The sequence below is a fragment of the Drosophila montana genome, unplaced genomic scaffold (genome assembly GCF_035044405.1).
Source record: "Drosophila montana isolate Dmon_TW-CO22-7 unplaced genomic scaffold, ASM3504440v1 contig_1571_1, whole genome shotgun sequence".
Taxonomy (NCBI): Eukaryota; Metazoa; Arthropoda; class Insecta; order Diptera; family Drosophilidae; genus Drosophila; species Drosophila montana.
In genome coordinates, this window is record NW_026996509.1 from 113,991 (window position 1) to 132,064 (window position 18,074).

The 18,074-nt window shown below is 38.3% G+C and overlaps 1 protein-coding gene across 4 annotated transcripts in view; it reads left to right on the top strand.

The window, feature by feature from the left end:
• LOC135439720 (homeobox protein Nkx-2.4) overlaps positions 1-12,339 on the top strand; it is a 118,980-nt gene extending 106,641 nt beyond the window's left edge. For all 4 annotated transcript variants that reach the window (XM_064698507.1, XM_064698515.1, XM_064698489.1 and 1 more), the window contains one exon: positions 11,631-12,339. In XM_064698507.1, the coding sequence (XP_064554577.1) occupies positions 11,631-12,068 (438 nt within the window). In that variant the 3' untranslated portion in view covers positions 12,069-12,339. The remainder of the gene's footprint in view (positions 1-11,630) is intronic.
• The last annotated feature ends 5,735 nt before the right edge of the window (positions 12,340-18,074 follow it).

Below are 18,074 nucleotides of genomic sequence, written 5' to 3' on the forward strand. Positions count from 1 at the left end.
CCATCTCTGCCAGCTATTACTTGCATGTAAACGGTTAGTTAACCTACTAACTTTGGACCTCATCTGGCGATATGCGATCCAAACCTGGGGATAAGCTGTTCCATCAAATCGCATTATAATGCAATTATGCAGAGCATGAATCTACGAAGGATGGTAGGCGCTCTTTTAAGGGACTCGATATTCATTATTTTATTATTTTAATCGGGCCCGCGGATATATTATGCTTAAAACTCTTTATAACAAATTTAGTGTTGCTTTTAGACAGGACGTCATACAGCAACAGAACTTGGCACCCCCACGGTGAATGTTCCACTTTAGTAGTGAGTGCTCATGACCAGTTTAAGTGATTCCTCGCTCGAAGTCGCTCAGATATACAACAGTCGTTAAGCACCTCGATGGCACTGCATTCAACTTCAGAGCAGAAGGACTGCCAGTAAGCTCTCTTTACTTACACTAAATTTTTTAAATGCCGTATGCGCCACAAGATATTTCGTCACCCTAGGTCTTTGTTAAGATAAAGAGTTTGTTGGACATAATAGCACAAGCTACAGCATTGCAGTGGAAGTAAAACTAAAGAAGAATAAGAGACATCCAGGATTAAAACGTGCTAGCGTGCAATTTACTTCGTCCTCAGTTCCGTCCAGCTGGGAGTCGTCATCCTCTCTGTTCACAAGATCTGCATGTTTCCATACAAGCACCAAAGTGTTTGACACACAATCGTCCAGGGTATAGTCGTCCACGATTCCTTTAGCAGCGAACTAACGATCTTCAGCAGCTGGTTTACCGTTTGCCGAGTCGGAGAGGTATAGCCGAAAGACTACGTTCTTGAAGCTACTCCTGATTGTCTGTTTCAGACTCACAGCCTCAGCAGACTCATCATTGAAGACGAGGATGACTTGGCGAGATGGTCTCTGCGTCTCCTCTACTATGACCACTTGGCCGACATCCGTATCGAGGTAGGGGTTGCACTTCTGAAAGAAGTTAGGCGTATTTTTGGGATCTTTGGGCTTGGCTGAAGACCCCATTTAAAAGCGACAGCCGCCGTCACGTAGAGAGCATAAAGAAACTTCTCGTGGTTATCTTTAAATGCCTTGAAGCTCCGCAAGGCAGACGACTATCAGGAGGCTCAGAAAGAGAAAATTTTCAAAAATATATATCCCCAGTATCAACAGACATCCACCTCCGCAAGGGAATAAATTGGCTGAGTAATTTCTGTAAATAGTATACAAAATGAAAAGAAAAGATATTTTTCAGCGCTGAGTGAACTCTATAAATAATACATAAAACCAATTATGTTTTTAACATAGGGGTACAAGGGAAAGCTATTAACATGGGGAAAAACGCATTAAATAAATTATCCATTGAAAATAATACAAATGAATTTTTTTCATATATATATTCTTGATCAATATCAATAGCAATGTCGATCTAGCCATGTTCGACCGTATGTAAAAGAAGATAAGTGGTCTGACAGCTATACTTTACGGCTTCAAAGGGCTTAGGTATAAAAAATAACACTCATCGTTGTAATGTAGGGTTAGTGCTGCAATGAAGTTTCTTAATATTAAGCAGGTAATCCCCAGGGGCAATTTTAATAGAGCTGTATCGTCTCACAATTTTTGTCCATTTGGCCATTGTTTTTTATTCAATTCAACAATAGCTTCTGTAAGATCACTAACCAATACAACCTAATACAACACATAGATGGGACAGCTTGAAGAAATGTTTGTACCCATTCATTTCATAGATTTCTGGTCCAAAGTCGACTTCATTTTTGTTCGGGTCCGAGACTCGCTCACTTGCTCAGAGGGCCAGAGAGTAATCAACCCATATGATTTAGGTGATAAAACGGCATCGCTGTTTTTTTAATTGCCTCCCACTACAGGAAACTGCTTTGGCTTACTCTCAGTGCTCTCAATGCTCTCTCATTATGTCTAGGGATCGTTTAAATGTATGTGTCCAACAATGCGCACAAATTGAATTTTTCTCAAATTTCGGACGCATGAAAGGGGTTTGCCAAGTCGATGCGAAATTGTTTCATTTTAGCTCGTTATGATTGTTAAGGGTCCTTAAGCGTAGGCATGTGTGCATTTAAACATTTTGGACTTGCCACGCAGGCATACTTGCACAATTTTGTGTGCCTGTTGGTAGCCTACCTGTCTGATGATAATATGTCAAGATTTGAAGTTTTTGCGATTTCTAAATTTACACACATAATTGTCGGGAGCGCGAGCTGCATTTGGTGTTGGTAAAAGAGATGTTCGTCGCCTAATCGAGAGCACCCGACTAGAGCCTCTTACTTGTTACCCATTTTCAATGAATTCAGGAGAAAAAACTAACTAACTATCAAAACTAACTTATGGGTGAAAAGTGGGCACAAAGACGAAGTTTTGGATAATGCCACCTCCACGCTTCGCCGCTTTACATGCAGCAGCAATCTTTCAATATTGGTTTTTTCAAATTTTCATTCTTTACCAAAAATAAGTCAATATAAAATAAGTAATAACGAAGAAATGTTATATGCATTTTTTTTGGTTTTACTACATTGCTGTCATTAAAATCTTTGGCAGGGCCAAAGCAGTCGTCTGAATAACAAAGTTGATTATGCGTCAGCACATTGAGCACGAAGTTCAGGTTTCAAAGTCCCGAGAAGACGGAAGACAGGATATTTTGTTATACTCTGAACACATTTAAACTAGGTAAGAAGGCTTAATGGCTATAAGAACTAATTATTTGAACGTAGGTCGTTCTAGTTTCCGCGCAGTACATGTTTGTACATGTCATTTAGGAAAACAATATGGCAGCTAGTACCATTCATTCACATGCAAGCGCTCTTTTCTTTTGTGATTGAATTGTTTATATGTATAAATGAAATTGAATTTTTCCTAAAATTCTAAATATTAGTATACCCACAGACAAAATAAACACTAAGATGAGTAAGGCCCATACATTTGAATGCGACGCAAAATTTCTAGCCTGGCCTTTCATCTGGCCTTTGACGACATGCCAGCCGACGGCTGTTCGTTCAGACGAACGAATGCCGAAGTCTTGCTGAAGCGCTGACACGAGCAACGAAGATAGTCGCCAGCCTGGTCGATGGTGCTTTGCGTCGCTTCGTTTTCGAAGTACAATGAGCGAAAAGTTTTAAACTTACGATCGACGCAAGGTACTTCTGCATTATCCATGAAATGCATGCTTTATTTAAATGATACATTACCCTAGATACGAACGATAAATTTTACAGGAAAATTTAAGAATAAAATAATTTTTTTACAAAGCGCATCTTGTCAATAACCATGTTAGGAAAATAGCACACATAGATTGATTTCACTTTTGTTTTTGGACAGTGTATGCTCGAGAGAAGTTCTTGTCTCAGCCAATGGCTGGCAAGCACCTATGTTTGTATGTGTGAATTATGCATGCATAACTACATTAAAATATGTATGTATATATTTGTTGTTATTCACTGATCTGACTTCGTCTGGCAAAGAAATAAATTTTCTTAGTTTTCTAGCGCTGATCATGCATGACCTATCCCAAATATGTGTTGACATATGAATGCGTGTTGTGTACTGAGGTTGGCTCTGTAGAAAATCTGTTTTTTTAACTTCGATGCAAATATTTATTTAATTTCTTCAAATATGCTGTTATGTGTGTATATTCCCACATATACAAACATAACTGCTTGCACGGCGCTCATAGAGCCGAAGCTGAGGGTACATTCCATTTTTAGATTTTCGCTCTTTAGGCTGTGAGAGCGCAATGATAATGATTTCGTTTTCGTTCTTAATTTTTAAAAAAGCAAGCTGCATAGTAGCATTTTGTTGTATGGCGTTACTCATCTTAGTGTTTATATTGTCTTTGGTATAGCGTTAGCATAAGAAGCGATGGTAAGTTTTTTGATGGTTTGATAGGGTCAAACTGATCGATAAGAGAATTAGTCGATTTCTTGCAAACGAGTCCTACGAAAAATTGACATGCATAACAACATGAATGAAATCAAATACTCATTTTATAAAAATCTTATTATAAATTATTTATAACTTATTAAAATAAATCAGTTATCATTAGCATAACTATATTATTTCTAATTATTTGTAATTAATTTGTTTCAATTATTATGTGATATATAGTTTATTTTCGAATTTTTTAAAACAATGGAAAAAATGGTTATAAAGTATAGCAAATTGCGCATTAATTTTAAATGAAATTACATGAACCCATTAAAAATCGGATATAAGGGTATACATATGGATCTGTGCAAACGTATGTAACATGCCAAAATTGTGGCCTTGTGCGCCTGTTTGTCTGTCCGCCTGTCCGACCGTATTTGTAAACGCGTCGATCTCAGAACCTATAAAAGCTTAATATTTCAACGGAGGTCCTCCTTGTACCCGTGTAGCACGAGTTTCTTTCCGATCATCGATAACTTGCCCCGTTTCCATGAAAAAGATGAAAATCGATATCGAAATCCTGTTTTCAAAGCAGGATTATTATGGCTTGATACAGCAAATTCGGTTTGTTGGCTTTCGTAAAGAATAGACCCATCCAATTTTGGATACCTCACCAGTGCCTTTTAAAATTTGAAAGAGCACATTTTTAGAAGTATGGTCTTCAGTTTTGGTATTTACACACATTTGAATGCAATATGACCTAAAAATTTTATAAATATTGAACAATAAATACTGAAATAAATCACTAAAGCGTTTCTCGTACTCTACCTGTACGTAGGGGAACAAGAAGTTCAGCCAGAGCTAAAATGTTTGTGACTCCCGCGAGCCGAGACGTGGAGTTAGGGGAATCGCCTAGTCGGCCACTTCCAAATTACTTTTAAATTTTTTGCTTATACCGATATGTTGGCCAAAACTTCTTTTATTTGAGCCAAATCTGGACAACATAGAACGCCTAAATCATGTAGCTGCTTAAAGAACAATCGGTGGAAAAGTGGGTTCTTTTGTTTGTCATGATATCTTAACCAAATTCGGCAATTGTTAATTCCCTACATACATATGTGTTATATCATATTAACATCAAATGGGATAGAATATTGTGTTTTTGTATGGTAACATTTTCTGCATTTCTGCAATTTCCCCAAATTCATCAATTACGAGCCACACCAATTTCTACACATATACATCTACACACCGTAACACCGTGTGTTAAATAATATTATAATAAAAACCGTCCTGTGTGTGAAGCTTGAAACCGAAAAATAAACTTTCAACCTTTATCATGCATTTTCCAACCAAACGTATCAAATTTTGTTTGACAGTGATCTCTAAAAATGAGTTTCGTTGAGAATCGGATGGTACTTTTACTCTTGCGTGTTTTATTTATTATCTATTCAGTTTTTATAATATACTTTGAAATTGATAACTTTGTCCTTTGACCTCCATTTTCTTGAAGGAAGGATATAAGCACCTCATAACTGAATTTGGACACAGACCATTGAATTTTTTTGGGCCAGGCGAATTGTAAGCAATAAGTTTAATACAAAAGTTTTTTCGTTATTTCAAAACTTTCGGCTTAAATTGCCCAAACCCCGTCTCAGCGTGCACCTTCATCACAGAAAATTACTATAGTATAAGTTGCAGGCTCCTAGCTCTTACGGCTTGGGATGTGTGTTCATCACCAGTCAGTCAGTCGGTCAGTCAAACATATTTTGGTTTTGTATAACGTCTGATAGCTGTCCAGCTGTATGCATGAACGAACTTTTCCTTGATGCCATTGAAGAAAGAATATTGTAAATTTGCGAATCTGTGTATCAGTGTTAAAAATCATTTGCCACGCCTTGCCGAAAAAAATCCATAACTCCCACTGTTTAACGTGAGAGGTGCCTAATTGTGCAGATAGATATGTCCGCACGTAACATTTTTTAAAAAGACCGACCCGGCCCTATATCCAAAAAACATGCAAATTTTTTTATACCCTGAAACCCTTGAAAATTATTACTACAGTACAAAGTATATATGCAAAGTATATATGCAAAGTATATATGCATATTCTTGGTCAGCATTAACAGCTGAGTTGATGTGGCCTTGACCGTCTGTCTGTCTGAACCTATATGAGCTAGACACACCTAACTTGATATGTAGACTCTTGATCTTAGTATACAAATACCTTATGTATTTCACTCGGACTTGTGTGCTCGGTCACATCAAGAAAGCTCTAAGTGTTTTTAGACCATAAAAAGGGTGTTGTAGTGTGTATATGCATTAAATCACACCCTGTATTTAAATACATAAGTATGCCACACTTTATTGCATACAATAACAAACACAAAGCCAAAAGCGCAGAGCCATTTGAGTTTATTGACTCAGGCTCATATTACGCAACGCGGGCCGCTATTACTCTAGCTGGCCGTTTAGCTAACGGCGCACATCCCAGGCTATGCTTATGTAGCGCTTACCAAGAGTACCATATACATATGTACTCTCCAATGCAATAAGTATATACATATAGCCTTAGGCTAAGCTAACATCTAAGAACGATGTAAAGAACATTTAAATAAAGTCATGCCAATACAACTGACTGTTTAAACTAAAAACTAAACTAAACTAAACTTGCTGTTTAAACTAATTTACTTAAACCCAACTTTCGGACTTCACCAAATTCTACAGTATAATGGTTTAGTAGATATCTATAATACAGGCAAAACGACCCTTATAAAATATCCTTATTCTTTATCAGCATCAATAATGTAGTCGATCTAGCCATATTCGTCTGTCCGTCCATATATGTATATGAACGCGTCAATCTCAGATCTTATAACTTTCCCTTTTTGCAAGCAATAGTACAAATCGATATCGAATTCTTGTTTTTGAGCAAATCACTTATGTTTTAAGACCTAGAGTCAGCAAATTTGATATAGTTTCAACTCCATTTTAGGGAACTTTTTTAAAATGTATTTTAATTAGAGCGAAAACAAACAAGCTCGTAGCGCGAGCTGTATTTGGTGTTGATAGAAGAGCGTTCAGGGTATCCTCTAGTAGGGACTTCCGACTAGTGCCTCTCACTTACTTTTTTTCGGAATTTTGTAACGAACTTGCTTTTTTGGCGACATAGTATCTTTCAATTATTTTTTCGATAGTTCGATATAGTTGGAATGTTCAATATTGTCCAATGTTTGACCGAACTACTTCTCGAGCTTTATCGTGGTTTTCGCGCCTTATCTTGCCATTATGCAATGATTATGTTTGTCGATCATCGATCAGAATTGATATCCACACACTATTTCTTGAAGCCAATAAGAGTTCGCGATACTAATTGTGGAATGTATGATATTTTAACAATTAGTCAAAATCAGTTCAATTGACTTTTTGAATACCATCATCGTTCCCACGAAATTGTAAGGAATATTTTTGGGTTTTGGTATTTACACGCATTTGGCCCCTCGTAAGCAAGCTTTTGTGCTTTCTTTTGACACCACTTGCTATACATTGGCAGCCTTAATTGCTAGCAAATCTTCTGCTAGCGTATGCATATCTAAATTAAATTTTTTCACTCCTGATGAAATAGCATCATTCAAAATTAATGTTTCACATGATTCGTTTCCAATCATTTGTGGTCCTAAATTTTGGACTCCTCAAATGATCGTTAACGAGTTTAAGCATAATAAGCAAAATTCTTTTTCAGAAACATGGTTAAATTCAACAATATCTGATTATTAAGTTTTTTTGAACAATTCCATTGTGCATAGAAATGATTTGGTGATTTTAGGTGGTAGGATGTTAATTACCGTTAAGCCACTTTCTAGTCAGAAATTTTTTGTTTTACTACGCTTACTGACGCTGAGATTGTCTCAGTTAAGATAACTTTTCCTTCATGCGCTATTACTATCAAATGCTCATATATTTCACCTACAGTTGTTATACAAGTTTATATGAAAAATTTTAGTTATAATATATTAAAGAAGTTTTTACGCATGTGCGTGATAATGACGTATTTATCGTGTTGGGTGGTTTTAATTTACCGAAAATCTCTTGGTCATTATTCACTGCCGAAAAGTATTAAGTACCCTCAGCACAGCATGACTTTATAGATTCCATGCTAGACTTTTCTTCGTTGTTTCAAATCAAATCAATTCAATGTCTAATAGAACACTTGATCTTGAATTTGTCAACGATTACCTTATTGCTAGTGTGACCAGGTCCCCTCCTTTATCTCTTCCTGAGGATGTATATCATCCTACTTTAGAGGTTGCAATGCTCAATTGCAATCTTCTTATTTCTCATTTATCAGCTACCAATAAGCGCCGCCGTTGCTTAATCAACGTATTCATGCAACCGATTCGTCTTTTTTATTTGACTCGGTTGATATGAATATTGCTATTAGTTTTTCTTATAACACCCTGAACTCCCTCTTAGATGTTTGTATTCCAAATTCAATTGCTTCTTCAAAGCCACCCTGGTTTTTTCCCAGACAATCAAACTTCAAAAATATAAAACCTAAACATTCTAAAAAGTTTAATAAGTCTGGTTCGAGTATTGACTTGGCTAAATATACTATAGCAAAGTTGAACTTTTTTTTTCTGAAGTCTCAGTGCAATGAGAATTATCTTAATATTGCAAAAGCCAATTATGCGTAAATCTTTAAGCTTGCCATATTCTTCTTTTCTCGGGATGGATAATGCTAGCAATGATTCTGATTCTGCTAACCTCTTTTCTAATTTTTTGCAATCAACTTACACTTCTGTCTGTAGTAATAATCCTACTCTTATAATATTACCTCCTCTAGTTGTATACCTACTCCTTTTATTTCCCATTCCTCTGTCTTTCTGCTATAAATTCTTTAAAGTCATCTTAATCACCTGGGCCTGACAAAATTCCTAGTTGTCTACTCAAGGAGTGTAGTTCTTCCCTTCTACGTCCATTGCTAAAGCTTTTTAACCTATCACTTGAAACTTCTGTCTTTCCATCTCTTTGGAAAGAGTCTTATATCATTCCTCTCCACAAGAAAGGTAGAATGTCTGATATAGAAAATTACAGGGGCATTGCAAAACTGTCCGCTATCCCTTAAATTTCTGAAAATATGATCACTTTGAATATGCAGCATTTCTGCAAATCAGTTATCTCCCCTGTTCAACATGGATTCGTAAAAAATCGGTCAACTACGACTAATCTGCTTGAATTTTCTTCCTTGTTAAATAATGCTTTCCTTTCTAAAATGCAAACCGATGTCATTTACATTGACTGCAGTAATGCGTTTGAATCTGTGCACCATGATCTTTTACTCTTTAAACTTGACCGTTGAAACCTAAACGGTTTCCTTTATTTTGCATTGGATTTCTTCTTATTTAAAAGATAGGACCTAAAGAGTTATGCTGAGGCTGACTTCCTCAAAATAGCCACACGTTACTTCTGGTGTTCCTCAAGGTAGTCAAGTTGGACCTTTACTCTTTTCTCTTTTTATAAATGATCTCCCCTCAGTTTTATCACATGCCCGTGTACTTATGAATGCGGACGATGTGAAACTTATTCTTTCATACACTAATCTCTCTCGTCTACAAGATGATCAATTGCATCTTAATTGTTGAAAGTGTATGCTTATGACCTTCAATACAATCGACAATACTCCATTGCAACATATACGAGCAGTTAAGGACATAGGCTTTTTTTTTGATTCTCAACTTTGCTTCAATCTTCATATAGCTATCATCGTTAATGAGGCCAAAGGTGTACTTGGATTAATTAAACGTTGGTTTAAGGAGTATTATGATCCCTTCATAGCCAAACTTCTATACACATATCTTGTTCGCCTTATCCTTGAATACTGCTCTTGCATCTGGTCTCCGCGGTATAATAACACCCAGGATCGTATTGAGTCAGCTCAAAAGCAATTTCTGCTTTTTGCCTTACGAGGTTTAAATTGGGACCCCAATCTTCCGTTGCCATCATACTTCAGCAGGCTTCTTCATCTTGATCTTGCATTGTTAACCAACCGTAGGAGAATCCTCGATGTTCTCTGCCTATATAAGTTGATTGTTGGCGACATAGATTCTTCTTTTCTGTTGGAGCGGCTTTAATTCTTTGCTCTGTCCAGACCTACCGTGAATTATCGCCTTTTATTCTTACCTACGTTCACAACATATTACGCTATGGACAACTCTTTTTATGTACTATAATAAGATAACAATAGTTTGTATCACCGACCATTCGCCCCCCCTAATAAATGACTATTCCCAGCTATGAAGCTATGAGTAGCATAGCTGGCCGGACAGATCATAAATCTCTCCCAACGGGTCGGGGATTTCCATCACTATCTCTTTATCCTATTTTCATAATACTATATATACTAGTATAAATTTCTTTTATTACACCCTGAACCCATTGAAAATGGGTAAAAGGGTATTATGTATTTGTGCAAATGTATGTAACAGGCAGAAGGAAGCATCTCCGACCCCATAAAGTATATATATTATTAATCAGCATCAACAGCCGAGTCGATCTAGCCATGTCCGTCTGTCTGACCGTGTGTCCGTCCGTCCGTCTGTCAGTCTGTCCGTGTGTATGAGCGCAAGGATCTCAGAACCTATAAGAACTAGGGACTTGAAATTTTGGCTGAAGGTCCTCCTAGTGCCCGCGCAGATCGAGTTTGTTTCCGATATTCGATAACTTGCCCCGTTTCCAAGTAACCGATACAAATATATATCGAAATCCTGTTTTTTGAGGAATTTTGGTAAATAATATGGGCTAGAGTCACCAAACTTGACATGTAGCTTCTAGAATATCATTTATATATATCAAGTATCTTTCATTTTATAGCTATCGCCAACTCCCCGCTACCACCACAAAGCTATAAATCATGGTAGTAAACCAACTTGTATTGCCTACCTATTCAAGCCACAATTTATATGCAATTGTCATTTTGAGAATACACGAATATTTTATAGTATTAAACAATAAGATCTTCTGCTGAATTTCATCAAGATCGGTTAAAAAACACGAAAGTTATGTGCGCACGTGTTAGCAAGAATTTCGGTATACGTGTACACACACACATACATGCGCGTCTGCTTTGAATTCTATTAACATCATTGCAATTGCGATTGTATTGTTTTCTGTGCTGCTATTTGAATTCGTTTTTTTCTCATTAAAACTTAATTGTTGGTGTGACTATGGAGTAGAGGCGGAAAGTAGTGCGATCAGTTACGAGTTCGAACTTTACCGACGAGACTATTTTTTTTTTGCTGGTGTGGCTGTTGCGTAGAGGCGGCAGCAAGTATTGCGGTCAGTTTCGAGTTCGAACGCTGCCAAGGGAACTTTTTTTTAAATTTATTTGCATGCATTTGGTGTTGGAAAAAGAGTGTGCAGGGTATCCCCTAGCGGAAGCTCCCGACTAGAACATATTGTTTTTTAAATACATATTTTATTTTTTCTCATTTATTGTATTTTCTAAAATATTATAATAAATTAAGATTAATTTTTATTTTTGGACGGCTAAGATATGAAGAAACATAGCAGCTGTATTATCTGCGCATCCTTATAGAAGAAAGCGATAATGTTATGTAAATGAATCTGGGTTCACAGTATCCCCTGACTAGAGCATGAGTGAAAAATGTATAATAGCTTATAACAACTCTTAGGGAAAAAGATATATAAACATATTCTGTTTTAATTTTTTATTTTCAGTCTGCAAGCTCGCCAAGACGCGTCGCTGTTCCAGTTTTAGTAAAGGATGGTAAGCCGTGCCCTGGAGCAAATAATGCAGTTCAACCACAAACGCTTAATAATAGCTCCACAACTTCTGGTAACAACAGCAATAATAGCAATGGGAATGTAAATGGTGTAACTGGGACAGCTGCAGTTACAGCCAATGTACCAAGTGTACTAAATCTGATCCCTGGAGATACACCTAACTCTCACTCACCTGATACATCTTCATCTCTAATAGCAAGTTACGGTGGGACAGTTGGAGGTTCAAATGCTTCTATGTTACAACAACCCTGCAATAATGCTCTTATGTCAAATAGTTTAGCTATGGCTTATCGAAACCAAAACAATTTTATTTCGAATGGTCATCAGCAACAGTGTGGAGGATATTTGCCATTGCAAGGTAGGGCATGGTAAAATCACCATTATCATGACATTCTTTCGGTTCTGTAAAAACGTACTCAATTCAGTTATATGTACATTTACGGACAACAGAAATTAAAAAAAGTTGTTCGATTTAATTTCAGTTTCATAAAATGAAATTTTTGGTTATGTACTATCAATAATACATAAGATATAAAAAAAATAAATAAAAGTTTCCAAAATTCTCTACAAAATGAATTATTAGCAATAAGTGTATATATTTATAGGTCAATGTATTAAACAATAAACTATAAACTTAAATGTGTTCAAATGATTTTAAAATTTAGTGGCTTGATGAATATAAATATACAATATTAAATGCTTTAAATCAAATGCTATGTTATCTAAGAGTAGAAGAAATTACCCAGTGTTTTCCGGGCCAAAGGGCCAAGGTGGTTGTGTCGGGGATTTTCGCTGTGTGGGTCTGTCAAGTAGCCTAGCCAAGCAGATAGAATGCACAACTAGGCGCTTCCTAAACTGGTTGGAGGTAGAAGTAATAGTTTCGCAAACCATTCAGATATTCAGGTCGGTGAAAATATTCTTTTTCCTGAAATAGTGGAACCAGCGCACGTTGGTCATGCGACGCAATGACTTAGTGCTGGCAGCCTGGACTCGTCTAAGAGTGGTGCCACATGCAGTGCCCCAATATGAAATGCCCTAATATAATTTTGGAAACCGTATGCCCTTGAAGACCTGACGTTGGCCGTTAGAATAAATCCGCTCCCGTTCTAAGGTGCCAATCCACGCTGCCAAGTCTTGATGCAGAGGAGTGTCCGCGCTTCAGGGGTGGATATTCGGGTTATTTTCGAAGCGGGCAGAGTTTTCATATTTTAAATGTTATTTGGTGACCTCTTTGTACAAAATTCAAATCACACTATCCTTGAGCTTCCGTGGAGATCGACGTATTTTTGTTTATTTCCGTGTGAGTGTATGTTCAGTGCACCACAAGTAAAAAGCGAATACTGACAGTGACACTAACTGAGCCCGCCCCAGGGCCTGCGAAACAAGTAGCGCCCAAGAGCACGAAAAAAAACAAGTGCTGCCTCTAGCAGCCAAAGTGCCGCGTCGCGCAAGTATAAGAGTCCAAGCCTTAGTTGAGCTCAACATTCGCTTAGCTGATCGTCATTGAGTAATAAATATACTTGATGCAAGATACCGAGGCTGCAAACACAAATAGGAAACACAACACCCGGCTACAGCTACTTCTGCCGTTGCCCAAAATTCAAAGACAACTTCATAACATTCTCTATAAGAACCAACAACAACACTACAAATTGAGACTACAACCTATGATCTTAGCTTCTGCACTCTTCTAACTTATTGTTGTATTTTCTAAGTACTGCAATGCCTATAATTCGCAGTCCCAAAGTCATATCTTCTTCTTCTCCACTCGCTTTCAACTGGCAAGCACTCAGGAAGATTTTTATAATTTTTAATTTTTCGACCAGCAAAGCAACCTTTCTCTAAATAGTGTATTTTAACTATTGATCAGTGCTGTAACCAAATACCACTAACCATTTTATATATATACATAAATATATAAAAAACTGCATGAATGTGTCTTTCAAGCCAAGGGAAGAATATGAATTTAAGAAGATTGCAATATTCTGTTGCGCATGTGACGTCACAGCCCAAGCCATTTTGTGTGCGATCACTTCTTATTTCCAATTATTACATATGCTTATAAATTATTTACTATAAAAGACCCTATTTATAAATTATTTAAATGTACATAATAAAGGTTGGAATATAACCTAGTCAAGACAAGAAATAAAATATGTGACTCGCTGTATGCGTAACCCTTTGGTTTGAATGCCATGGCCTGCGTCTGCGGTTGCAGACAACCCTAATCGACCTTGCGCCAGTTTTAATACGATAATAAAAGCTCGGAGAGACTTTTCATCTCTGTATCTTTATTACTCAATGGCCCATAAACAGCTAAGCAGACATTTCGTGAGAAAGCTTATGCCAAGTCTCACTAACACTATCAAAGCACGAACCAATAGGAGCACAGCCAGTGCTGGCAAGCCAGTCATCGTGACAGTGGTGACACTTTCCAGTCACTGTTTCGCTTCCTGTTCATCCAAAATCCTTTTTACAAAAATACTGGTAATTTTAGTTATTAAGTGCAGGTGCAAATTTTTAGAAAATAATTAATACTAATGGCGTCCAACAGCCCAATTTATCCAAACCACGACGTCACCAATATACCACCCACCGGAACACTGTGCGGGGCACAACGCCCACTACGTCGTGCATCACCACAACTGCCTCCTCCTTAGGAACGACTATGGTAACGTCGTCCCTCGCACATGGCATCAGCTCCCAGGAATAACATCCTAGGCACGTACACTTATACCGTGAGTGCGCTCAACTCTGGCGACTGCATCATCTAGTGTCGCAACTCGGACGATTACCGAGCGGTGGAAAGGCACCGTCGCGAGGACGGTGTCGTGTTCCAACACCTTCAACTGTCAGAGGACCGGCCATACCGCATAGTGCTCAGAAATATCCACCACGAGGACCCATCCGAAGATGTTTTTGCCCAATTAACAGAAAAATGACACCATGTTGTTCGTATATACACCCCGCTTAGCAGAGTCCACAACGAGTCACTCAACATGAGATTTGATTACCTGAGAAAGGCGGACAAAAACAGCTCCATTTAGTCTATATGCCTAACATGCATCCAGAAAGTGTCGTGGGGGAAACCTCGAAACAGATGCCAAGAATACGGGCACACCAAGTCTCACTGCTCGAGTCACTTATGTGCAAGGAGTGTGGTGACAATCATTAAACGAGCGAGTGCACACTTGGCAAGGATACCGCTAGGGTTTGCTACCACTGTGGCGAATCACACGCATCAAATTTAAAAGGCTGCAAAAGTATCTGCAGTACGGCTTCCGCTCCAGAGATCGGCACCCCAAGCAGCGGCTCCTGCCCTGATCAGCAATATTTTGCCAGCGTCCTGCACGGTAGCCAGCACGCCGAGCACAGAGCTCGTTCCTCCTCTCGAAGAGGGAACACAGGCGGCATTCCCAATCGCTCCCATCCAGTTTCTCACAACAGTCCCAACTCATCCCTCAAGCTCAGGTTGGAACAACTGCTCTTCAAATGGACAGAAAAAAACAACAATGCTAAGATTACCTCCCTTAGGGTAGCACTATCGAATGCCAACGGAGTCTTCTCAAAGGCGAATGAAATCTCCGCCTTCATCGAGCTCCACCACATCGGCGTGTTCCTTCTCAAGGAGACTCTCTTCTGCTTCCGTATCACTCTCAGTGTGCCAAGCTACACTCTCCATACCGCCAACCACCCAAACAACAGCCAACATGGAGAAAGCAGTAATCTTGATTAGGTCGTCCTTGTCCACCATCCGCTAGAGTTGTCCTGCCACAGACATATGCAGGCCTTTGTAATCCGACTCGGATCTGACAAAGTCAGCCCTCTTCGACCAGCTCGGCCCACAATTAGTGGCAGGGGGAGACTGGAACGCTTAAAATCTCTGGTGGGAAAACTACCAGATGTACCCCAGGAAGAAAACGCTCTTCTCTGTCATCGAAACCGAAGGTATGAAGGTGAGTAACGTGCCTCCAATATAGAGCTACTGCAACTCAGAGTGCGCTCGACTTCGGGCTCTTCAAGGAGCGCATAGTTCTCAGTTGAGAGTGATTGACGTGTTTTACTCGTGCTCCAAGATTTTTATATATTTTTGCGCTTTAATCCTGCTTTTTATTTCTAAATTTTGCATTTTTGGTGCTTTTCTTAAAAAGCTTTTATAACTTGTGCAAAGTGTTATCTGTTGTGCAGCGTAAGTCTGTTAATTATTGCATTTATTAAACGCGGCGTCAGTTCCGTATTGTTGTTATTGCCTGTTTTGATTCTTTTGCTTTGGTGCTCCCCTGTGCATACACTTGTTTGTGCGTGTGTTCGCTGCTGCATATTTCTGCTTGTGCATCGCGCTCTCGCAAATTTTTGCTGTTGTTTTTCGCTCCAAACAATTTGTTTGTGTACGAATAGTTCTTTTTGAGCGTTTGCTTGCTCTATTTTTGTGCACCGCGTTTCGTTTTGCTCTGCGCCCTCGCAACTTCTGCTTATCTTTTAACGCTGGTAGAAACTATGTCGTGCTGTAAGAAACCTTGCACGTTCAAGCAGGCTGATGATTCTGCAATGCCGTAATTTGTTAATTGCTGGCTGTGTGAGAATATAATGTATGCTAAATGTGCAGGTCTCACTGGGCGTGATTGCGACAAGATCGCTGCAATTGCCAGAAGGGCTGCGGCGGCTTGCGTTGGTCGTGCCAGTATGCATGGACAATCAAATTGATTTCTCCAGAATGTATAATTCTGTGAGAAATCAATTTTTCAAACTAAATAATGTGGCTAATCAGCTCTCGAGTAGTTGCATAGAGTACCTGACCTTGTCTTTGTTAACGACTACCTTATTTCTAATGTGTCTAGGTCTCCTCCTTTATCTCTCTCTGACGATGTATATCATCCTACTTTAGAGGTTGCAATTTTCAATTGTAATCCTCTCATTTCAGGCTCATCAGCCAATAAGCCCCACCGTTGCTTTCGCAAAGGAAATTATTCAATGCTGAATCAACTTATTTATGCAACCGATTGGTCTTTCTTATATGACTCGGTTGATATGAATACTGCTATTAACTTTTTTTATAACACCCTTAACTCCCTCTTAGATATGTGTATTCCCAAGTCAATTCCTTCGACTACTTCTTCAAAGCCACCCTGGTTTACTCCCAGATTGTCAAATCTAAAAAATATAAAATCTAAATATTTTATAAAGCTTAATAAGTCTGGTTCGTGTACAGACTTGGCTAAATATTCTATAGCCAAGTCGAACTTTTTTCTTCTGAATTCTCAATGCTATGAGAATTATCTAACTCGTTGCAAAAGGCAATTTGCCCTAAATCCGAGACAGTTTTACAATTTTTAAAACTTAATGCGTACATCTTCAAGTTTCCCATCTTCTTTTTCTCTCGGGATGGATAAAGCTAGCAATGACTCTGATTCTGCTAGCCTCTTTGCAAATTTTTTCCAATCAACTTACTCTTCAGTCTGTCCTAATAGTTCCATACCTCCTCCTAATATTTCCCATTCCTCTCTCCTTTTAGCTTTAAGTTCTTTAAAATCTTCTTGCTCTCCTGGGCCTGACAATATTTCTAGTTGCCTACTCAAGGAGTGTAGTTGTTCCCTTGTTTATCCATTGCAAAACTTTTTAATCTATCTCTTGAGTCTTCTGTCTTTCCATCTCTTTGGAAAGAATCTTATATCATTCCTCTCCACAAGAAAGGTGGAAAGTCTGATATACAAAATTACAGGGGCATTGCAAAACTGTCCACTATTCCTAAATTATTTGAAAAAATAATCACTTCGAATTTGCAGCATTTCTGCAAATCAGTTGTTTCCCCTGTTCAACATGGATTCGTAAAGAATCGGTCAACTAGGACCAATCTGCTTGAGTTTACTTCCGTGGTAAATGATGCTTTCCTTTCGAAAGTGCAAACTGATGTCATTTACACTGACTTCAGTAAGGCGTTTGACTCTGTCCACCATGACATTTTACTTTTTAAACTTGACCAAATAGGTTTCCCTCCGTCTCTTTTGCTTTGGATTAGTTCTTATTTAAAAGGTAGGACCCAAAGAGTAATGCTGAGGCTGACTACCTCTAAACAGGTTCACGTTACTTCTGGTGTTCCTCAAGGTAGTCATCTTGGGCCTTTACTCTTTACTCTTTTTATAAATGATCTCCCCTCTGTTATATCCCATGCCCGTGTACTCATGTATGCGGACGACGTGAAACTTATTCTATCATACACTAATCCTCTACATCATTCTCGTCTTCAAGACGATTTGAAAGCTATGCAACTTTGGTGTTCGGCCAATCAATTGCATCTGAATTGTTCAAAGTGTATGTTTATGACATTTAATCGTACTACACCTTATCTTGTCAGTTATACAATCGACAACACTCCATTGC